At 31.3% G+C, this 24,201-nt stretch overlaps 1 protein-coding gene across 1 annotated transcript; it reads left to right on the top strand.

Moving 5' to 3' along the window:
- The first annotated feature begins 8,304 nt into the window (after nucleotides 1–8,304).
- Nucleotides 8,305–19,842, top strand: LOC108915044 (putative inorganic phosphate cotransporter). The gene is made up of 8 exons (XM_018720992.1): nucleotides 8,305–8,469; nucleotides 16,677–16,864; nucleotides 17,274–17,522; nucleotides 17,858–17,957; nucleotides 18,067–18,255; nucleotides 18,363–18,662; nucleotides 18,730–18,968; nucleotides 19,217–19,842. The coding sequence occupies exons 1-8, from the start codon at nucleotides 8,436–8,438 to the stop codon at nucleotides 19,400–19,402; spliced, it is 1,485 nt and encodes a 494-aa protein (XP_018576508.1). The 5' UTR covers nucleotides 8,305–8,435; the 3' UTR covers nucleotides 19,403–19,842.
- Nucleotides 19,843–24,201: the final 4,359 nt, after the last annotated feature.

The following is a 24,201-nucleotide window of genomic DNA, read 5'->3' as shown; positions in this document are numbered from 1 at the left end:
ATATTCTTTCCCATATTCGTTTTCTGTATTTACTGAATAGTTATTTTAATCTGTGGTCCTCAACGCTCCCCAAATGAAATAATTACATGGGTTTAGGTCCGGGGATCGAGGTGGCCATTTTAAAGGGGCATTATTTCCTCTACCTATCCAACTGTTAGACCTTTAATAACCTATAATACCTACCTGTACCCTGTAATACCAGTAACCTGTAATAACTGGTCTTTTAATACTCTATTAAAGGAACTTTTTTAAAGCCAACCTCTGCCGCTAAACGCCTTTTATTTACTTGAGGATTTGGAGTTCTTCGATTAGGAAATCTTTCAGCATATGTTCGAACAGTAGCACAACAATTTCCTTCACAATACCCCAAAACTACTAACATATCAGTCTGTTCAGCAAAAGTATAAATTGCAATAAAAAACAATGTAAGCTAAAATTAAATCACAACAAGCTTGACACAGAACCTTTTAATTATTGTTATGAATTTGTTTCTCTGTTAAATGGCACCTCGTACTAGAATGTTCTATTTATCTTAAACTGATTTTATATTATTTAATGTGTAAAAAATACCAATTTGACTCGAAATCCATAAACGATATCAAAATTTTGTAAGAGGCGAAAAATCTTCTAAAATAGTGCTTATTTTTAAAAATATAAATTCTGTCGTCATTGGCGTACATACAAAAAAGTTACTGGATAGCCAGTGGCGCACAGGCACTAGAAATAGAACATCCTGTATATTTATTCTCAGTAGGCGTGCACTTTTGTATATAGGTAAGTTAGGCTAAATAGTCTTATTTTCATCCAAGGAACCTGTGGTCAAGCGTTGTCCATCCTTTTGCAGGGACACCCTGTATAATGCAGTAATCTTTAATATCTCACTTTAAAGAATTTCAGACTGCCAAAAAAGCTCTAAATTGTTAAAAGCAATGTAACTATTTGTTGTATTAATCTGAAAACTGCGTATTACCTTATCGCCTTCCTTAATAACTCCACAAGGTTCGAAAGATTTCGAAACAGAATAGTTTTTCACGCTCAAATATAATCAAAGCATTTCAGATGTCTTCCTCATTTCTACTGTTGTGGGAAAAAACATTTAGCACTACCGAAGTTGCTTTAGAATACATCGAGACCTCTACCAGAAACGACCCTGGACACTTTCATCGCCCAATGAAGCGCTAACAGTGTACAGGGTGAACCAAATTTGGAATTTTACTAACGATAGGTAAAGGACAAAGACCAAATGTTGTCTCTTGCTTTAAAATATAATTTCTAGTGTTTTACTTCTTTTCGAAAACTGTATTTATTTTTTCGGTTCCTCTTTGGTTGGAAGTACATGATATTTCTTGATAAAGTAAATAATTTTTTTGTTCACAGAAAAAAATGTCTTATAGAAAATTTCTATATGTTTGTAGTCCTCCATGACTACGTAAACATGTGCATAAATGGTTATAATTGTTATTATGTACAAAAAGTATTTTCATATAATTCCACAGAAAATGTATACTTTATAACAGTAAAATTTAATACTATTGTCTTTCAGAATTCAACAAGTTGTATCTATCTACCTTTGTTTTGGTAGCGAAAAGTAGTATACAGAGTGTTCCACCTAAGAGGAATTCTTCTGTAATTCTGAAACTGTAAAATTTATAAAAAAATGGTTTTAATAAAAGTTTGTTATTTTAAATGGAACACCCTGTATATTTTTGCCTTTTTGAATTCTATTAGGTAGAATTTATGAAATGTATACATGGTATTTAAAACTTACCGTTTTCTAGATAATCAGTTGTTTTTGAAAAAAAATCACAATTTCAGCTCTCTTAATGAGGCTAGATAGCGTCTAAATTGTAAGAGAAACCTGCAGTTTTCACAGTTCGCTTTGCCATAAGTTACTCTATCTTTTCATCTGTAAGCAAAACGAGTACGTTATTCAGACTCGGAAATACTGAGACCTACATTTAATAATATTACGAGTTGTAAAACTCTTTTTTTTCAAATCTAATGACCCATATTTATTCTCATGGGTGAATGCAAAATTGAATGCCCTTTCGACTGAGATAAGGTTGTCCATACTTATCTTTAACAGTTTTCCAGAAAAATCAGGTTCTTTTCTAAAGTCCGAAAAAGTAGCTATGCGTCAAGAAGGCCTTGGAAAAGCACTTTTCTCTTTCATAGTAACAGGCATGAGACTGACAGTGTTAATATTTACTGACATGTTTAAAAAGTGGTTTGACAAACAAAAGTAAACTACTAACAACAACTAAAACAAAACGCAAAACGAAATAAACTGAAACTCGAAACACAACAAGGAGAAGAATACTTAGACCGCTGATTTACATCAATTGCTCGAATTTTGAATAATACACAAACGAATTCGATTTTTAAAAGACTGTCAAAAATTGGTCAGCGTGTCCGGCGTAATTTCTTGAAATGCTACTTTGATTTTTATAAATCCCCATAAAAAGAAGTCGCAACTTGTTTTGTGTAAAAACTGACAAACCGCAGCGGTATTGTGAGGTGGAGCACCATCATGTTGCATCCACATTCTTCGAAGTATAGCAATAGGAATGTCGCCTAACAAATCTTCTAGAGTGTTTGTTAAAAAGTTTAAATAAACTACTCCAGTAGATGCTGGTCAAAAAAGAATGGTCCAATGACATGGGTTCCCAAAATTGCTCCCCACGCGTTTAAAAACCATCGTTGGCTATGAGTTGTCCGGAATTGGTGAGGATTTACTGTGTCATAATAATGGCAATTATGACTATTAACGAAACCATTTTTATGAAAAGTAGCCTCATCGGAGAACATGACTAGTTTAAAAAAATTATCATCTTGGTTTATGATCTCAAGTGCCACTAACAAAACTCGTTTCCGCTGAAAGTCTACTTTTAGTAACTCTTGGTGTAATTCGATGCGATAAGGATGTGCTGTGTTGTGCTGTGCTTTTGCAAAATTCTATGTGTGTGTGTGTGTACTAATGCAATTGCAAGGCCTTCTTGATGTTGTTACATAGCTACTTTTTCGGACCTGATTCTTCTGGAAAACTGTTAAAATACTGATAAAATTATATTTTTGAAATGCTCAATTCCAATTCCGTGAATTTCAATGAATATTTTGGCTGATCTTTGATGAATTCACGCACAGTTTTGACGGAATCTGCGGTAATCACGCATTTCGGTTGGCCAACATGTTGCTCATCATTTATGTCTTCACTACCGTTTTTATTTTTTTAAACCGCGTATACCATTCATGAACTCTACCGCGGGATAAACAATCATCACCATTGTACCACAATTTTAAATTATATTCCACAATTACGTACATTATTGTAATTTTTTGTCCATATTGAAGTGAAAATTTTTACTTTGTGTCATCGTATTACTATTAATAATAATAATATTAATAATATTTCTACTCCTCATTCTAACTACGAGAATTAGCCCAGAAGTCGGAGACTTGTGCGGGAGAGGAGGCGGCATATTATTATTACGCAGGCCGCATTTGCGCCCAGGAACGACTAACCGAACCACCATTCAGTGCAGGAATGAGGGAAACCTGAAAAACCTCATTAATTAGGGGGGTGGTCAAATGCCAACCGGTGTCAATCTCTCACATTGACCCAAGCCAACATTCTTCCACCCTACCATACCTGCACAGAGGGTGCCAATCCTCCGTACAAGCATAGCTAATCTACGGTCTACCGACTGCGGAATTCGAAACCCGGGCAGATCGACACATCGATTTAAGTACTGACGCCTTAAACCGAGCGGCTATTGACCGTGTAATTATCACCAAGAATGATATATCAGTTAAAGCTGTGATGTTTTTCTTCAGATGTTTACATGTTTATGAAAAATAGCAAAATAGAGAAAAAAATATGTATAAAAAATTACAGTCTACCTGGTTATTGTATACATAATTAATACATTAATTAATATAACTAATTATCTTAAATAATGATATTTTGTTCATCTATTTGTGTGTATGTGTGAATGTGAACAACACAGCTGTCTTTGATGTGTTATTCTTTGTAGCAATTGTTACACTTTACTATATAGTCCAATTAACTAAGCCTTTAAATCGAAATTTTGTCAACTTGGCTGAATTTTTGATATGAGTTAGTTTAAGGTATATTATAACAATAAGTGAGAGTAATTTTTTGTTCAACCCCCGGCCAACGGTGGAAAAAGATAAAACAAAGGGCTTTTTCAAGATAACTCAAATAGGGTAAGAAAAAGTTTTTCATAAAAGTTGTAAAGCAGACAATTCTACATAAAAATGGTCTCTTAGCTTTTTCTTGTACTATTAAAATTAACAGAGTTAGGGAGGCTAGAAGTTAAGGGAAGATTTCAGAAATTTAATTTTGTTAAATCATTAAAATTAACGATTAAAAATTTGATTTTTTGTTATAACTTTCTTATTAAAAATTAAAAAATATATCTATTTCTCTGAAAAGAAAAGTTACATATTTTAGAGCAGATTGAAAAAAAAAATTACAAAATTCAATCATTTTTCTGTTTGTTGTGATTTTTTTTAAATTTCTGAAATCTTCCCTTAACTTCTAGCCTCCCTAACTCTGTTAATTGTAATAGTACAAGAAAAAGTTAAGAGGCCATTTTATGTAGAATTATCTGCTTTACAACTTTCATGAAAAACTTTTTTTTCTAGCTCTTACCCTTTTTGAGTTATCTTGAAAAAGCCCTTTGTTTTATCTTTTTCCACCCTTGGCCGGGGGTTGAACAAAAAATTACTCTCACTTATTGTTATAATATACCTTAAACTAACTCATATCAAAAATTCAGCCAAGTTGGCAAAATTTCGATTTAAAGGCTTAGTTAATTGGACTAATAAAACCGTGTGCTTTAGCAAAATTAAATATACGAAACACTTTTTTACACAATAAATGTGACGTTTAGTTCCTGAGCTGGGACTTTTTCAAATAGCTTTATTACGTGTACAAATAAAATACATTGTTGAGTGTATTATAAATATTAGTTTTAATTATTATAATAAGTGAAACATTTACAGAAATTATGAAGGTTACAAATAAAAGTTTTTTTTCATAAAATTCTTTCCTATTCCAAAAAATTTATCTCTGTTTTGTTTTCCACCTGAATAGTTTTTATATGTTAATAATTTTATAGCTAATTCCTGGTAAATTTGTTTTTTTTAGTCAGTATGGTATGAATTGTTTGTTGATTTTTAGCACTAACTTAGGTTCTTTTGTTAACATTTTTGTTTGATCAAAATTAAATTAATGAATTTTTGTCTTTTACATTTGTAGAAAAATTTTTGGAAAATGTATGTCCTTTTATATTTTGCAATGCCATAACAATATATTGGCTATTACAGTTATTACATAGGATAAAACAAATAAAACGAATTTCTTGGTAGGAGAGTCTTGCATTGTAATTATTTATTTAACTGATTATAACATTTATAGGCAATTATATTAGTTATATTTTTTCAGATAAAGTTTGTATATATGATAATATAATATAAAGAGAAACTGTAAATTGGTGGCCCATTTTACTATTCTTTTTTAAAATTTATTATAAAACAATTATTCTTTGTTTTACGATTTTATTTTAAAAAATTGAGGATAGTTATCGCATCTAAAGAATTGACTTTATTTATAATTTTTGGGTGGTGTGATGACTATTTAAATGTAAATTTCTATTTATTAATCAAATGACAATACTTTTTTAAATGTAACGATATACACATTAATATATTATTTTAATGATACAATAATACGATAATCTTTCTTATTACTAACGATAACGATAGTAATACCGAATAAAAATAACTTATATTAATAAGAAAAAATTTCTCGACCGAAAAGATAAAACAAATACAATTTGCGACGGTATCTAAGTCAATCCATATTTAGCTTAGATGCCCCATAAAAGCATATAAAGATTTGTGGTTGCATCAATATTATTTATGAATTCTAAGAGCAATAAAATTATAATTAAAATTCTATTTCAAATAATATTTATTGTTTTACAGATCACCAGGCACGTGTTATAATTTTACGGTGTTTTTTTACTAATTTATTTGTTAAATTCATTTACAGGGTGTAAATAAACTGCTTGACCAAACTTTATTAACCGATTCTATGCCGCGAATTTACTGGAAGATGTTCCTATAACTCATAACTGGAAAAACTTTATTTTCGAGAAACATAATGTTCGAATGACTACAGAAAATTTGGAAAATTGTGGACAAAACTCCAAATAAATTAAAGAAAAACATACATACTTATTTGCATATAAAAAACGAAAGTTGAGAAAAAGCAAGCAATCTTCTTCAATATTTTTTTTTGTTAACTGTTTTAAAAATATTCACTACTCTCCTAAAGGCAGGTACTGTTTTGTACATATAACAATTAATAATAAAAAAATGCATCTGAACCAGATCTAGATGAAATAAGTGCGAAAAGCATAAAAAATATTCATTTGCATCTTATTAAACCTTTGCAGTAATTAATAAATTTTATGTTCGCACAAAGAATCATTCCCAAGTTCTATTAATGTAGTCATGGGACTTACGAAAGGTTGTTAATAGTTTAGTCTTCAATAAAAATAGTCTTAGAGTATTTCTTGATCTCGCTAAAGCATTTGATTCCCTTATTCATGATAGATTACTAAATCGTCTGGAAAATATTGGCATTAGAGGTATTGCACTTAATATGTTTGAAAACTATGTATTTAAAAAATCGATTTCAGAGAAATATCGTAAAATATGAGGAACTGATATGTAACGCCTTTTATGAAAGTTGTAGATTTTGAGAAGGTCTTTCATATCTCGTTAAAAAGTACAGGGTGTTCCATTTGAAAAATATAAAATTTTTGTCTTTGAAAAAGATGACATTTGTTACTATTTTATGAACACCCTGTATGACATTTATAAACAGTGACCACTTCAGAATTTACGGTGAACCTAGTACAATATGTGTGCCGATTGCTTAGATTGTATCTTAAAGTTAAGTTCCTGTTTTAAGGGATTCATAATTACTAAAATTCGAGCTAAAATTGCCTCTAAAAATCAAGGCTAACACGATTAGTTTTCGAAATATTTGAAAAAATCCGAAATAACTATGTGAATTTCACAGGCTCTAACAACACTTGAGTGTGCGATAATTCAATAAATATAAAAATGTAAATACAAAAATTTAGATAAGTTTAGAACGAATACATTGAAGATGAATTTTTCCAGATAAAACGTCTGAATCTGGTTCGGACTGAGGCAGTACAGTATTGGGGATCATGAAGGATTTCAATATCACCTTAAACAAGGCTGAAATAAAACAAACACGGATTTCCAAAATTTCTGTTTTTTCAAATATTTCCAAAACTAATAATGTCAGCTTTGATTTTTTGGAGACATAATGTTGGTTTTAAATTATGCAACTTTGCTCTTATTTAAGCTAGTTCGTATCTCTTACGATTTCCGAGATCCCTGTAGTAAGAAGTGAATTTGTAACCTTTTGTTAAATTGTGCTTGAACTCTATTAATTTGAGATTTGATAGTATCCCAGTTACTGTAAATAAGTAAAATACTATTGTTACCTTCTAACTAAAAAAAACTGTAACGTAAATTATATTGGTTCTATGACGTTGCTTCTAATCTACACGAAACTAATGGACTCTTGTGTCTAGTAAATTCTATTCTACTCACATTATGGAAGCGGCATTAATTGATATTCAAGAGGTTGTGAGCTAATACATCACTGATCTTATCAACTAGTAATATCGGTTGACCATAAACATACAGAGTGTAATAAGTCACACATTTTATTTTCTGAATCAAATTAAAATAATAATTAACGATATTGTGGGTATTCATGTAAAGTTTTGCTCTAAATCCAGTATTGTAATCAAATTTTCTTCCTAATAAAACTAAATCTGTTCTCTTATTTACATTCATTAACTACTGGTATTCGAAGTAAAACCAGCAATGGTCTTGCAAAAATAAATACCCAGCGATAATCAGAAGCTATCTTTTTTTGTTCAATAATTACGAAACAACCCACCGACAATTATTATCCTTTGTTACATCAGAAAGAAAACACTTGGTAATAAAACGGAGTAAGTGACCGCAGATTATCCTTGAAAAAAAATGCCAAACAATGGAGAAAAGCGCGCCGCGCTAGGCCGACCATCCAACGAAATTCCTATTCAAGGACTATTTTCAGTCATATCGCCCGTACTATTGCGTATTATCTTCTAATCCAGCTAGGAGTTTCTGACAATATAACTACTCGTGTGGAGTGTAAAAATTTAGTCCTGTCGTCTCAGTGATACAGGAGACTACCAATCAAAACTGTGATATATATTTTGTAATTTATTTTTTAATGTTAAGTTCCATTTGAGCCAATTCTCGGGTTTTACTTCAGTTCTTCTTTTTTTGTGTGAAAAAACGGGAAAATTATGTTGCAGGGATGGAGACTAACAGTTTCAAAAAGTGAGTTTTACTTATATTTTTTTGCTACATTTACATACCTTTATTTTGAGAAAATATAATTTAGTTAACTGTTATATTTTTTAATTAAAAAATGTAAATATTTATTATTAAACTAATATGTATGCCAATTCACAAAATAGTTTTTTTTTATTGATAGAGCACGAAATATATAAATCTTTTTTTTAAATATGTTAAAAACTTGTTCTTTTGTTTTGTTCTTTTAAAAAAATAAATATAAAAATTGTAGACGAATTATACATAACTTTATCCAAAAAAAAAAAAGATATTTATTATAGACTGTATGTTTTACAATATTCCACTGACATGATAAAGAAAAATTTTTTTTATTTTCACTTATTTCCTGTGTTTCAAAAAAAAATCCGATCAAATGGGTATATTTTTGTAAAATTGCTAAAAAAACTATTAAACTTGATCACTCTGTATCTCATAAACTAAGAGTTTGAGGACCTTCATGTGAAGTTTTCTTTTCTTATTTTTGGTCAAATAATCACCTGTACAATTTTGACAATGTAATATTGCTATACTTAGGTACATATTTATAAAATTAGTTTTGCATTTTTTAAAAACTTTTCGGCTCAAAGAAAGGTAACCAATAACCATAAAATCATTCTGCCGTATTTTTTTTAATAAAACAAAACCCTGTGTCGTGTCCTTCAGGACCAGGAAGGACCCTATCCATAAAAAAGTCCGATTTGATTCCGCTCGCCTTCTTGAATTTTAATTCCTGAAAATGTGTTGATCTGATTCAATCTGCATATGCGTTTAACAACAATAATAATAAACTCTTCCACACAAGACTAGTACCAATATGGACAATAAAAAGTTTTCAACCTAAACTGCTTATACTTTATAAAAAGCGTTTTATTAATTTCATTCTTCAAACCCCGATATATTAGGTTGGAAACTTTTTTGTCCGCAGCTGTACATGTTCGGAGTAAGGAATAAAATAAAGTTTATAAAGCTGTCAGAATTAACATCAGTTTTGCCTAAAACGATTTGTTTTTCTGGGAATATTACTCAGATGAACTCTCTTGCAATGGTTATTTCTCATTAAGTACCTGTCAAAGAGAAGATTCTACTTAACAAATGAAGTCCTGGGTGTCCACGAATCTGTTGTTTTAATTAAAAAAATTAATAAACCATTTTCTACATGGATTATCATAGATCTATTATCAATAATGTAATTGAATTATATTAGGGATTATATAGCTTTGAATCAAATTCTTATACTGTCAGATTACAGTTTCTTAGAAAAAACTCACGTTTCGATGTTACTTTGATAACATAATTCATTTGATTTATCTACGTGATGTCAAAGCACATTTTTTAACTAAATTTTGCAAGGTCGAATCAATGTTTATCCTCCTCAAAAAATAAATAAGCATAAAAAATGTTAGGATTTTAATAACTGTTGCATTTTCCACACGGCTTCCTTTGCACTTTGCAATTGGATGGCTTTGGCAATTTAATTTTTAGCGTTGCTGTTAAATCGAGATTGATAAATTAATTGAGATCAGTTTTTACAACCTCATAAAAGAGTGAAAAATACCGATTTCAGTTGTGTGCAAAGATTTATTGACTAACAATAAAACAATTAAGCAGTAATTTCGATACAGTCGATATTGCAGGGTAATGTTAAGTAAAATTATTTGATATCAATTTTACATGGAAGTTTTTCATTTAATTTTATGTAGGAATGTTTGATAACTTGGGGGAAATTTTCTAAAGATATACGTTTATTTAATTAATATTTAATAAATATACTATAGATTATGTAGCTGAATGGAAACATTCAAATTCTGGTGTAGATTTAACCAAGCCGAGTATATATTATGAAACAGTTTCATTCTCAGTAATATCCAAAAAGTATAGATAGAAAAATCTTTATTTATGCTTCCAAACGATGCCCACGGAGTGGTCTTTTAAGTTTAGGGAATAGCCAGAAGTCACTTGGTGCTAAATCAGGCGAATACGGTGGTTGCGGAACGCAGAATTGTCTGTCCAAAATTCCGGCCTTTTACGGCGAATAGCATTACGCAAACGACGCATAACACTCAAATAATATTCCTTGTTAACAGTTTGGCCTGTTGGAAGAAATTGATAGTGCACCACGCCACATAATCAAAGAAATCTGTCAACATGACTGACTTTTGACTGACTGGCCTGGTTTTTCGGTATTGGTTCACCTTTTGCACGATATTCATATTCGATTGATTGATCAGCTGTTTCCGGGTCTTAAGCGTAGATCCAAGTCTCTTCTTCAGTACTGATGCGTTCCATGGCGTCTTGGTAGTCAGAAATCATTGTTTCACAGGTGCCAACGCGACGAGATTTGACAAGGGACAACAAATCTTTTAAAATGGTATTTACCGACCTTTTGAAATGCCAAGAAAATTTAATGCAAATTCTTTGCTCAACAAAATCAAGCATAGTGAAAATCGATAAACTCACTTCCGTATGTTTACAAAAACACGAGTAGCTCTGCAGGAATTGAATATATTGACTTGAAACTCTGCATAGATATCAAGAACAGTACTACCAACCTACAAAAAAATAATTATATGCTTTCATAATACTCTCGAATTTTAAATAAGTAATTCACCTTATTTTTTTGGACATATTTCTTTTATATTATCTTCATTAAGTGTTTACTTTGATTACTGTACTTTTCATTTACATTTATTTCGGTAAATTGTTATAATATAGCTTTCTGAAAGTAACCCTATTATCTTTTAAGTATTATTGATTCAATATTTGATATTCAAGAGTATCACACTCTTACTGTCGGTAATATTTATCGGTAGAAAAGCATAATATTTGCCTTCTTGGACAAATGAAACGTGTGTAAATAAATACTCGTGGCAACGAGATGTCTCTGTTAAAATAATGTGTTTTCTATTCAAACACAGAACTGTGGTCTTTTATGCATAATGATTGTTTTATTTATATGAAAAAATTATTTTAGTTCTGAGGACCACAAAAAATATGTTTTCTACTCATATGCTCTAGAGATGAGAATGAAAATGTAAAACAGAATTTTCTTAATTAAAACGCTAAATTTTGCGTACCTATGTATTTAGGGGGATCCGTAATTAAATGCAGTAAAGCTTACTGCGGCAGTAGGCATGAAAAATTATGAAAAATTTCTTAATAAAATCTTGATCATTTATATCTGAAAAGCTCTAAAATAAAAATTATATTTTTTTATTATTTCGAAACGGTTTATGTGCTGACAACGGGTCATTTTTAAGCATACGGAATTAAATATCAGGTTTTTTTAAATAACCTTGGACAATTTTTTTAAAAACAGCCTATTACATACAAATAAAATCTTATAAATTTTTAATAGAAGGCGCAATTTTTTATCGATATCTCAGCACTAAATAGAAAGAAATTCAAATAAATGACAGGTATTTTTATAAGGTTTCGGTTCTAAACCAGGGTTTAAAAACATTTCCCTCAGCTTGACCCAAACACAAATTAGATATTGGTTGAATTATTGAAAATAGAAATATTTATATCTTTTAAAGTTGTATTTACACAAGTTAAAAACTATAAAAATAGCTTCCTATCACTTACTTGAAACAATGTGTCATGCAATGTTCAAAGCGTACCAATTAAGTTGTTAACTAAAACCCCGCCTTTTAGTGCTAAAATATCGAAAACCGCAAACATCTCGAAAATTATACCACTTATCAAAATTTGCGATAAGTTTTATTTGTAGATAAAAATAATTTTAAGACTTTCACGGTTTCGCCGCCTTACAGACTTACAATGCACTTTCTTAGCTTTAACTAGGAATATTTAACCTGTCCTGTTGTTCTCGGGCTAAGCTCTGTGGAAGTGGACTCGCTAATAGAACCCCTAAGCTCGCTCTGACTTCGATTTCGATTCTCTGTAGTTACCAATTGTTCGCATCCAATGCTTCTAAACGTTTCGCCGTTCTTCACTACATCTTCAGTGGTAACTATTCAAAAGCTTCTCAGCTATTGACAACCAACAACAGGAAATAAAATCAATATCAGGGCGAGACTAGGTATTCTGTTAGCGGATTCGCCCCCACAGAGCCAATCCCGAGAACAACAAGAGCAGGTTCCACCCTCTAAAGAAGTGCATTGCAAGTTTTATAGGTAAAAGTCTGTTAGTTAGAAAAATTGTGGAGTTACTATAAAACCCTGATTTGTAATTATATATTTATACAAATGACTGCAGCTGCCCTCATGTTTACGTCACTGATTACATTTTTTCGATAATATCACTAAATTATGTCTCGATTCGACTACATTCACATGTTTTTATTTTAAATCGTTTCGAAATTGTTAGGAAATTCCAATTCATTTCAAGGACATTTCCATAATGTTCCATATTTTTTATTATAGTATACTTTACGACGTACAATTATGGACCACCCGTATGTATCTAAAAACAACTAAAAAGTAATAACATAACAACAACAACAACAATATAGATGATATTTGTTGATTTACAAGAATAAAAAAATATAATAATAATTTGCTGTTACATTTCATTTCAAATTAATTGAAGAAAAAATTATACGGGGTGATTCATAAATGATGACCAAAAATGAAACTTCGTATTCTTTGGTGAATCTTAAGGGGGAGTCCTTCCTATAAAGTTTTTATCTAGAATGCTTCGTTAAAAAGATACAGGGTGTTAAACTTCAAAAAATACTTTAAATTTATTTTAAATAATTTAAAAACTAGTAAGTGAAATAATTTGAAATTGGGTACATATATTTATGTGAACATTGTCCGCCACTGGAGCATGTAAATTTTAGGAACAACCCTCAGATTTTGGACAATGTTTACATAAATACATGTTCCCAATTTGAAATTAATTCAGTTACTAGTTTTTAAATTATTTAAAAAAATTACAAATATTTTTTAACACCCTGTATATTTCTAACGAAGTGTCCTAGATAAAAAATTTATAGGAAAGATACCCCTTAAAATTCACCAAAGAATACGAGGTTTAATTTTTGGTTACCATTTGTGAATCACCCTATCCCCATATTCATATCATTAGGAAAAATGATAAAAAATTTCTTTTTTTAAATCTTAATAAAATATTTTTTTATACATGTCTAGAAATATATTAAAAAAAACTGAAAATGCATGCGACAAAAACGTACATTTTCAAGAGAATACATGTATTGCTATGGAAGCGACTAAGCAAACAATTAATAATTAATTTGATATTAAATTGAATGTAAAACTATTTGCATACTTATATTAGTGAAAAAAAAATGATGAAATACTTACCTAATTCATTTCGTTCGTGAACTTGTCCTACTCGCTGTTAATGCGGCTCGTGAATATTGAGGTTTTTGCCACCATTTCAGATATTACCGTAAAATGAACTAATGTGGAAAGAAACTTGACACATGTCTTTTATTTTCTTTGTGAAGTCATTATATATCCGGAAATTTAGAAAAAAAGATAAAACGGAACGAGTCTGATTACTTTTAATTGTGCCTCCTAGTAACAGAAAGTAGCGGGTGAACGACATATCTTGGGAAATGCATTTTTCTTGAGAATTACTGTAGAAAATTGTTATTTTTTTGATTGCCTAGCTGTTCATTTATCTGTTATGTTATATTTAAGAAAAGTCATGAAATTTTTTTGGATTGTAATGACAATAACCTTTATTACTTTTCCTGAATTTTACAAGCATATTTAATATAAAAAAATTGCGTACGTTACTATAAACATAATCACACCCCTTAGAATACTTTTATGAATCTAATAGCCCGTGAATTAAACCATAACTATTGAGTATTTGTACAAAATTCTCGACAAAACAGGAAAGATACATTCCTACGACAAAATAAGGGAAGTCTTGTATTTCATTATTTTTATAGTTTAGATGGATTTTCTTGCCCTCTCATTGTCTTACTAAAAGTGCTATTTCTTCTCTATAAAACACCAGCCTTATTACTGTTCGTTTGGAACCATATTCTTAAGTTACCTTATCATTTTATTACATGTTGATTTTAAAAATTCGATAATTCTGCTTAACACAATTATAGATATTTATGTCATTAGCACGGACAATAAGTTTAGTGGATAAAGAAGTACCTACGTCATTCATATACAACAAAAACAATACTGGGCTTAATATAGATCTTTGCGGAACATCTGTACTGATATCGGTTCAACGATTCAACTTAGTAGTTTGTATAGATTTAAAACCATTATAATTAATGGAAGCATTGTTGTCTTAAAAAAAAAGTTCATCCAATTTGAGGCGTTTTATACCATAAAAATATAGTTCGTCTATTTTTTATCCATGATAGATATTTAGTTTTAAGGTTTTTACATTATTGAATATTGTATTTGAGTTCTAATTTTAATAATAAAAATAGATGATAAAAATAATTACAATAGAAATACGAACACAAAAATTGAAATAATCCAAATAGTCCAATTAAAGTCACTTATTGTTCTTATGTATCTCAAACTATGTATGTTAAAAATTCAAGCAATTTGACCAAATTGCGATTTAAAGGGACTAAAACAGGTGTCCAAAGCCGTGACGTAAAAACTGTCACAAAAACCATCTTCCTCTTCTGCAATGATTAGTTGTACTCATTAACATTAATTAGAAATTACCCGTTTATGATTAAATTCAACGCGACGCTTTCGCTTCACAACTATTTTTTACGACGTTAGAATCGCAATCACTTTTCCTATTGAATGACAAAACAATTGCGAAAACGTTTTTTTATTTTCACGGTCAATATTGTCGATTATGGATGTCGAATCGATACGGACTACGTTTGTTAAGACTTCCAAAATTGCGACAAGTATTACAATTGCTATTGCCAAATATACGGGGTGGACCAAAAAAAGTAAAGGAATGGCATGCGAATAAATATACATGTTTGCAGTATGCAGACAATGGCATAATCTTATGGGAAATGCTCGACAGAATAGAACAAAACAGTTTCTGTCGTACAGGGTATTTCAAAAAAAGTACATGTGAAAATACAGATTTCTTTTTTTTTGTAATTTTATTTGTTTTTGCTATATCTGGAAATACCAGCAATATATGCTGCCCTTTTCCATCTCGCACTAAAGCAAATGGCAAAATCGGTCAATAAAATGGAAATTTTACATAAAGCGAATTTACTATTCCTTAATATTTACTTACAATTTTTAACAAAGCATATCCAGTGCTATATTTAGTTACTTTTTAAATTAACTAAACAAGGAGATAGAAGGAGATAAATAGTTTTAGAATTAGAACACTATAAGATATACTTTGAGAAAATTTAGCGACTTGTGTTTGATAGGTATATGTATATATTTAAATTTCACCAGTCATTTTATTGCTATGTTGTGGAACTAGGCCTAAAGTCGAGTATTATTACACATATTTGCTAGAATTAAGTAAAAATCTTTTAATACCCTGCTAGCTACCACTGATAAAATTTTATGAATTTATAAACTGCCACTATTTGAGTTACAAGTACTAAAAACCGTTGTCAAACATGTAAAACAATATTAGTATTGTTAAAAAATATATATTTCCAGTCGTCATCATTCTTGTACACATTTTTGATTCGTCTTCTATTTGTTGCAGAATTTGACTACTTTCTGTATAAAAAACATAATAAAATCTCAATAAATACATTATTTTTTATTAGAATTTCAGTAATATTCAGTGTTGCAATAATTCACTGATCAAAAAGAAATGTTTTAATGATACATTAAAATTGTTAAATACAGTAAACTTATTTGATACGCAAGAATAGGCTATCAATACGCCCATGCTGATAAAGAGTGACCTGCAACTTCGCAGATATTATGAAAACACGACTGACTTTATATATAATTCTGTAGAAAACAGCTACTCTGCCGACTACATGCCCTGACCAGCATTGAATTATACCAGCAATATCTAACAAACAGCTAGGATCATTCGTCAGTCGAACCCACTAAACATATACCGGTTTCAAACTAATTAGACCTCATCCAGTATGCCACAGGTGAAACAATCAATGATCCAACTTTTTTGATGCCTTAACTATAGTCCTAGCCGTTTACTAGATATTTCCGGTCGAGGCATGTAGGCCGCAGAGTATTTGTTTCCCGAAATACCATCAGTTTAACTTTTTTGATGCCCCCAATGCATTTCTTGGATCAAATATTTTTCTTTTCCAGTGTTCCTGATACCCCAGCGGTACATCCTAGGCATCATGGGCTTCCTTGCCGTTGTAAACGCATACACTATGAGGGTCTCTCTTTCCATAGCCATAACAGAGATGGTGGCATCTTCAAATGAGACAGACTCAGTGGATGTGGATGCTTGTCCGGCGGACAACTCGAGCAGCTCCTCTGGATCAGTAACGGTAAATAAATTTTGAAAAGATGCTGCGTTGCCAAGTGTACACTTATTAAGATTTGCTAAATAAGGTCGATTTAAAGTTAGATCTATCTTTACTTTATTTTAATAATTTCTTACTGGTGGCAAGTATTTAATAGTTACAAATATTTTATTATCAATTCTGTAAATTATATAAAAAAAATATAGCACTTGTGAGATCTTCAATGAATTCTAGTAGTAGGAGAAATTTTAATTCTTTCGAATCTAAATAGCCTCAAAATTCTACTTACCACGCCATAGTATTTATCTGATATTATTTTGAAAATATGAGACGTTGCCAAGTTTTCATTTTTTAAGTAGATCTGCGAAGTTTTTATAGTTAGATATCTCACATTTCCAGCAATTCCCAGTAATTTTTAACCATTGTCATTTAGGACTCCAACATCCTGTATGACTGGGACGAGACAACTCAGGGATTAATACTTAGTTCATTCTACTGGGGTTACGTTATAACTCATTTACCTGGGGGTATTTTGGCCGAAAAATTTGGAGGTAAATACTCCCTAGGCTTGGGGATCCTCTCCACAGCAATTTTCACCCTCGTCACCCCCTGGGTCATTTACAGCACCGACGGTGACTGGAGGATCCTGGTACTCCTCAGGGTACTGGAAGGATTAGGAGAGGTAAGCTTAATAAGGTGTTTATAACCTTATTTTTGTTTTACGTAAAAAAAAGTGCGAACACGTTGAAAACTACTGAACTAGAGAGGAAATGACACATCGCATCATCCATAATGATCACTGTAAGTGATCGATGTTGCCACTCTGTTTGTAGCGAAGTAGAAAACGATTCGCGTACAGTGTTCTGCAGTTGCCGCAGTTTGTCAACATTCACCGTATATTAATAGCATTTTAACTATGCACCATTGTAAAACAAAACACCTACCTTCAAGTTCTTTATCAAAGCAGTTACATTGGTGTTGAGGAATGTATTTTTGACAGAATAAACATTTTTTTAGGGAACTACTTACCCTGCATTGAATGCGATGCTAGCCAAATGGGTGCCGCTAGGAGAGAGGGCCAAAATCGGTACCTTGGTGTACGCCGGTGGACAAATTGGTGAGCGTCCTTTAATTTTTTTCGTACCCTACCAAACCCGAATTTGTACTCGTTCATATCTATGTTTTTTAATTCTGAAGAAATTATCAATGACAATTATATTTTCAAGGTACCATCGTCAGTAACAGTATTAGCGGAGCTTTGATCACCGCTACGAAAGACTGGGCTTCTGTGTTCTACCTATTCGGAGGACTTGGAATGCTGTGGTTCGTTATTTGGGCCCTGATTTGTTACTCAGATCCAGAAAGTCATCCTTTCATTAGCGACAAGGAAAAGATCTACCTTAGAAAAGAATTAGGTAAAACATTACATGAGTATTTTCTTAATTATACATATGAACTTGCCTACACTGAAAAAAAGTGTACATATGTTGTCAGTTAATTTAAAATATTTTATATATTCCAGAGAACGTCTCCAGTGAGAAAAAAACGATTCCATGGCGCCCAATCCTGACTTCCGTACCCCTCTGGGCCCTGATAGCAGCCCAGATCGGCCACGACTGGGGTTTCTTCACCATGGTGACAGATCTACCGAAATACATGAGCGACGTATTAAAGTTTAACGTCAAGGAAAATGGTTTATGGTCTTCAGTTCCCTACATAGTGATGTGGCTGGTTTCTATGAGCTCCGGATGGTTGTGCGACTGGTTGATCAACAAAGGGTACATGGGCATAACTTTCGCGAGAAAGTTCTTCACCACCATTGGTAAGTTGTAGTCCATCAAAAAAGTTTGTTATTTCTTTCATTTGTCTACACTTAACAACTTTTTTAGCTTCTCTCGGACCTGCTATATTCATTATGGTGGCTTCCTACTCCGGATGCGACAAATACCTCACGGTGGGAATGTTCACCGTCGCCATGGGCTTTATGGGCACATTTTACTGCGGTATGAAGGTCAACGCTTTGGATTTATCCCCCAACTACGCTGGTACCTTGATGGCACTGGTCAATGGAATTGGCGCAATCACTGGTATCATCACTCCTTATCTGGTTGGTGCCTTAACAGAAAATGTAAGTTCTATTTAAATAAAGGTTGACGGTTGAACACATAAACCAAATTTACTTGAGCCCTAAAGGTACGATGCGCAGTGGCATGGTATTGTTATGGGGGATGAACCTATACTAGGGGTTACCTGCTGTCTGCATTTTCATAATTTCTATAATTGCTTTGAATTTTGTCCCCCTCTGGAATGACCCAAAGAAGTCACATGTCTATTAATAAGTAAAAGTCCTGTCGACTAAAGGTTGTCTGTTTGCAGCACACTTTGAGCGAATGGAGGATAGTGTTTTGGATCTCCTTCGGAGTTTTCAACGTGACGAATCTGATCTACTGCTTCTTCGGCAGTGCTGAAGAGCAGTGGTGGAACAACCCTAACGCGCTCAAGGACCAAAAATTAGAATTAGAAAACGGCGGAAAGGAGAAGTTGAAGGCTGAGAAGAGTTGAAGACTAATAGTGCGTTTCAGAATAATATTTTCCGTATGTACGAAAGGACTTAAATATCGGATACTAGTAAGATATGACAATAGTGCCATTACTGTAAAGTTTTTTATGTGTAAGACAATTGGACGGTACTAGTATTTAGGTATATATATTTTTTGTAGGGAAATTCGGGATGAATTTCTGTTGCTACCCTGTTTTCCATTGAAAATAATATGAATTGTTAACTAAATTAATAATTATTATTGTAATTAGTGTAATTAAGTATAGTTTCTTAGTGGGACATTTTTATTAAATTCTAAAATTTGTTTTTTAACTAATTACTAAAACCCATCGTTTTGTTTTTTTTTTACTTTTCTAAGTACTTTGAGATGTGCAGAATACCCAGTAAAATGAGTAATTATTCTATTGTTGTTAAATTATTTATTAGTACTAAACCCATTGAAAAATAAACATTAAAAGTATATTTGCCTAATTTCTTGAGAATTAATAAGAACAAAAAGAAGAAATTTATTTAACACCCAACTACAAGAAATTGTTACAAGAAATTAAGTAATTTTATGTGTCTTTTCTTATATGCTTTCGATATTAAGATGTGAAATACAATCTTTACTTTCTTTGCACAAACAGAAAATAGGTAATTTTATAATTTATTACATCAGCAAAAAGTGACTTTGGAGAAGTCTTTTATGAATATAAAGAACAGAAGTGGGCCCAAATTTGAGTCTTGTGTTACCCCAGAGTTGACATTAGTGACTGAATGTGATTTTAAGTAAAAATATGGTGTATAGAGTAAATTTTATTTAACGTCATTTGACAATCAGTTGTCAGGTGACTAAGATAAGATCTTGGAGAATTGTCCGTTTCTCATTTCGTTCATAAAAGACAATTTTCAGGATTTTCCTGCCTGAAATGTTTAACTATATCGATTTACGTGAAACATAATAATAATATACTTAGTTACTTAGAAGAAAAATCTAAACATATGATCAACCTAACCTTATAAACATTACCTTCTTCGCTTCTACTACCAATAATGGACAACTTGCATATGGGATGTTCCATGTCAACCATGACACCGTTGTCTCCAAAAGGAAAAAGTACATTTAAGGTCCCAAAATGTTCGTATACCCAAGAGCTTTCGAATAAACGATGACCATTTTTAGGAAAATTTCGAAATTCAAAATGGCGGCCACAAAATGACGACTATAATTAAAAAGTTTAAAAAATAGTTCAGTACCTAGCTTAAAATCATCTATCCATGGAAAATACCCCAATCTAATAGTAAGCTTTACGATTTTGGACATGTTGAATCCGAATTTCATATTCTTAAAGTCCAAAAGTGGTACGAGTATTAGCAACAGACATTTTTGACCATTTTTTTGGTTTTTAGACCATATCTCCTTGTAACGTCCTCTATAAGAATCTATTTTTAATTTTTTTGACATATTGACTTAGATTTTTGTTATCTAATAAAATTTGGGTGAAGAGATCTGACCATTTTATTTTACCATTTTCTGGCAATCTTTGGCCACATCTCTGGTAAAAATGATATTTGTCTAGAAAAGGCTGGTTGTATGATTTTTGTCATCATAATTTCGATTATTGGGATCTCAAAGTACAAACAAATTTGGGTTGTAAGAACTGGCCACTTTCGACAGTTTTGTGGCACCTAGGTTTAAATTACTAGAGTTCCGATTAATTAGGTATTTAGTTTTTAATCTTGATGCCTTTAGCTATGTTAAATTCAAGGTTGTTTAGGGCTTTATCCCAAAAAATGCCAAAAAATTGTCAAACAATAGTCACTTCTTACAACCCAAATTTGTTTGTACTTTAGGATCCCAATAATGGAAATTATGATGTCAAAAAACATGAAAACAGCTTGTTCTAAACAAATATCATTTTTACCACAGAAATGTGGTCAAAAATTACAAAAAAGTGGTAAAATAAAATGGTCAGATCCACCATTCAATTTTTTTTAAATTCAAGTGTTCAAAAATTAAAGCCAGATGGCCAAAAAATATAAAATTAGCTTCTTCTAGTCAAATATTCTATTTTCCAAAGAAATAAGGTCAAAAAAATGCCAAAAAATAATTCAAGAAATGGTCAGATCTCATCACCCAATTTTTATTAGTGTTCAGGATAACAAAAATCTAAGTCAGTACAAACATAATATAAAAATAGATAGAGAGAGAATTATCCTTTTTTCCGCAGAAATATGGTCAAAAAGGACAAAAAATGGTAAAAAAAGGCCCGTTTCAATTATTCATTTTTAAACTTCATAATCCAATAATTCAAAGTCAGTAAGTACGTCAAAAAACATAAAAGAAGCTACTTTAAGAAAAAAATCCTTTTTTCCAGAGAGATATGGTCTAAAAACCAAAAAATGGTAAAACAATGTCTGTTACTAATACTCCTACCACTTTTGGACCTTAAGAATATGGAATTCGAATTCAGCATGTCCAAAATCGTAAAGCTTACTATTAGATTGGGGTATTTTCCATGGATAGATAATTTTAAGCTAGTTACTGAACTATTTTTTAAAATTTTTAATTATACTCGTCATTTTGTGGCCGCCATTTTGAATTTCGAAATTTTCCTAAAAATGGTCATCGTCTATTCGAAAGCTCTTAAGTATATGAAGATTTTGAGATATTAAACGTATTTCTTCCTTGCTTTTACTTTTGGAGAGAACGCTCGGTTGACATAGAACGTCCCATATATATTTTTAAATATCCACAAACAATCTATAACCTTATATAAACATGTATTGAAGAGGTTGTTAATTAATAATTAATTAGCGAGTACCTTCTCTTTAAAGGGCTCGTGTGTAGTTAATTTTCCACATTTTTCAATGCAATTCACGAGAAATCGTAGTTTACATAGTAAAATTTATTTTGCGAAAAAAAGTCTTAATGTTTATAAACAATTGCGCTACGATTAAAAAAAAATTCTTATCTTGGCTCCTGTTGGACGTAGAGGATACTTTTTGTTTTTAAATTTGTATTTTTTTGCCAGCTATCCATTACATCTATTTTCGGTGAGGTAGCATAAATAGCAACAATTTTATTCAAATTGTTTATAAGCGAAAAACGCACGGGTTTTTAATGCACAATTTGATAATGTTAATGTCAAAAAACGGTGATATTTTTTAATAGGTCGCTTAATTATGTCTTTAAGATTACAATGACGCTTTCAGAATCATGTTTGGTTGAAAATTAACGCCTGTACAGAGACTTAAAGTTCATAACTTTTGGAGCCTCCGTTATAAACAAATTGAATTGTGCGAAAACTATTGCACCTACAGCGCCCACTTTTGGCACACTTTTAAAGTATGACAAAACCCTCAACTTGTCATAGGTTTTATAAAATTTTAACAATAAATGCGGTAGTTATAAACAAATTAAAAAATGGGCACTTTTCTTGTTTTTTGCAATAACTTTTTTGTATATTAACCGATTTTAATTTAACAAGTCTCATTTTGTAGATAATTTTACTCCCTACAAGCTGTCTGTGAGTCACTTTTCGCTAAAATTGATGCTTTTCCCTGCAAAGTGAATAAACTGTTTTCCTCACTTATTTGTTTAAATAGAAAAGTTAGCTAATAAAAATTTTTGACTCACGAGATGAGAGATGTCTTGTATTTTGTTCCTTTATACAATTTTACAATAATATCGCGGATAGGACTTTTTTCGAGTTTCTCTTTTATTTTCGCTAATTTTCCTGGTGTATTATGTTATTTTATGTACCTATAAAATGCAATTAACCAATTTTTACAAACAAAAAGTTTCATGCGTACTTTGTTTTTTTAATTAATTTTACAGCAAATTCAGCTGTTCTAATTGTGTGTAAAAATTTGTTGTTGTTGTGTTTTGTTAAATTTAAATTAGAAAAGTACAACTTAGTTACCTGCTAGTCATAGTATTTGTTTTCCTTTTGATAGTGATGACAAGAAAAACAAGTGACGTGTAAACGAAGTCGTTCCTAAAATGGATAAGGACACAAATAAAATAACAAAGTTGGCTTAAATGTGTACTGTTTATTTTTGAAAAGTCTATATTAAGTATAATATTATAATACACAAAATATTTGCTGTTAACATACATTATAATTTCTAATTAATAAAATATTGGAAATTAAGAGAATAATGTTTATTATCAGATCGAAGATTATCGTCATGTTTGTAGTACAACCAAAGTCAGCTAAATGAAGACAGCCGGGAAAACTGTTAATCTAAGGAAGTAATTATTTGCTGTAATAAACAACTACGAGTATTATCCAAGTGTCGCATTTCTATTCTTTGTTGTTTATCTACCTCCGTGAGCATCAGACTGTATTCGGCTAGTAGTTAAGAATACACGAGCCCAAACAGAGTCCAATGCTACCAGAAATAGCTGCTGGTACTACCATCTTAGACCAAATAAAAAAGTATCCAATTCTTCACAGTTTCGTGGTTGTTCGCAAATATAACACAAAGTCTTAGAAGTACCACAGAACAAAATACGTAGTACAACCAAGACCTTGTTTTATATCAAGTAAATTGAAAATTACCAATTTCATAGCCTTTTCGTCGGTGTTACTTTGTTAGTAGTAACACAAAGTGTCGGCTATTTCTACGGTGATAAGACGTAAGAATCGCCAACACCCTGTACAATACTTAACAATGGAATTGAGTTTTTAGACAGCTGCCTCTATAATTTGTTCTGTAAGCATAGTTCCTAAAGAGAATAAAATATTTTTGATCATAATCATAATCATAGAGAAGTTCTTGCTAGCACTATACGAGGCATATACTATTTCTACGA

The sequence above is a fragment of the Anoplophora glabripennis genome, unplaced genomic scaffold, assembly GCF_000390285.2.
Source record: "Anoplophora glabripennis isolate ALB-LARVAE unplaced genomic scaffold, Agla_2.0 scaffold1076, whole genome shotgun sequence".
Classification (NCBI taxonomy): domain Eukaryota; kingdom Metazoa; phylum Arthropoda; class Insecta; order Coleoptera; family Cerambycidae; genus Anoplophora; species Anoplophora glabripennis.
The sequence above is the reverse complement of the archived record's forward strand: the minus strand, read 5'-3'. Positions and strand labels throughout refer to the sequence as shown.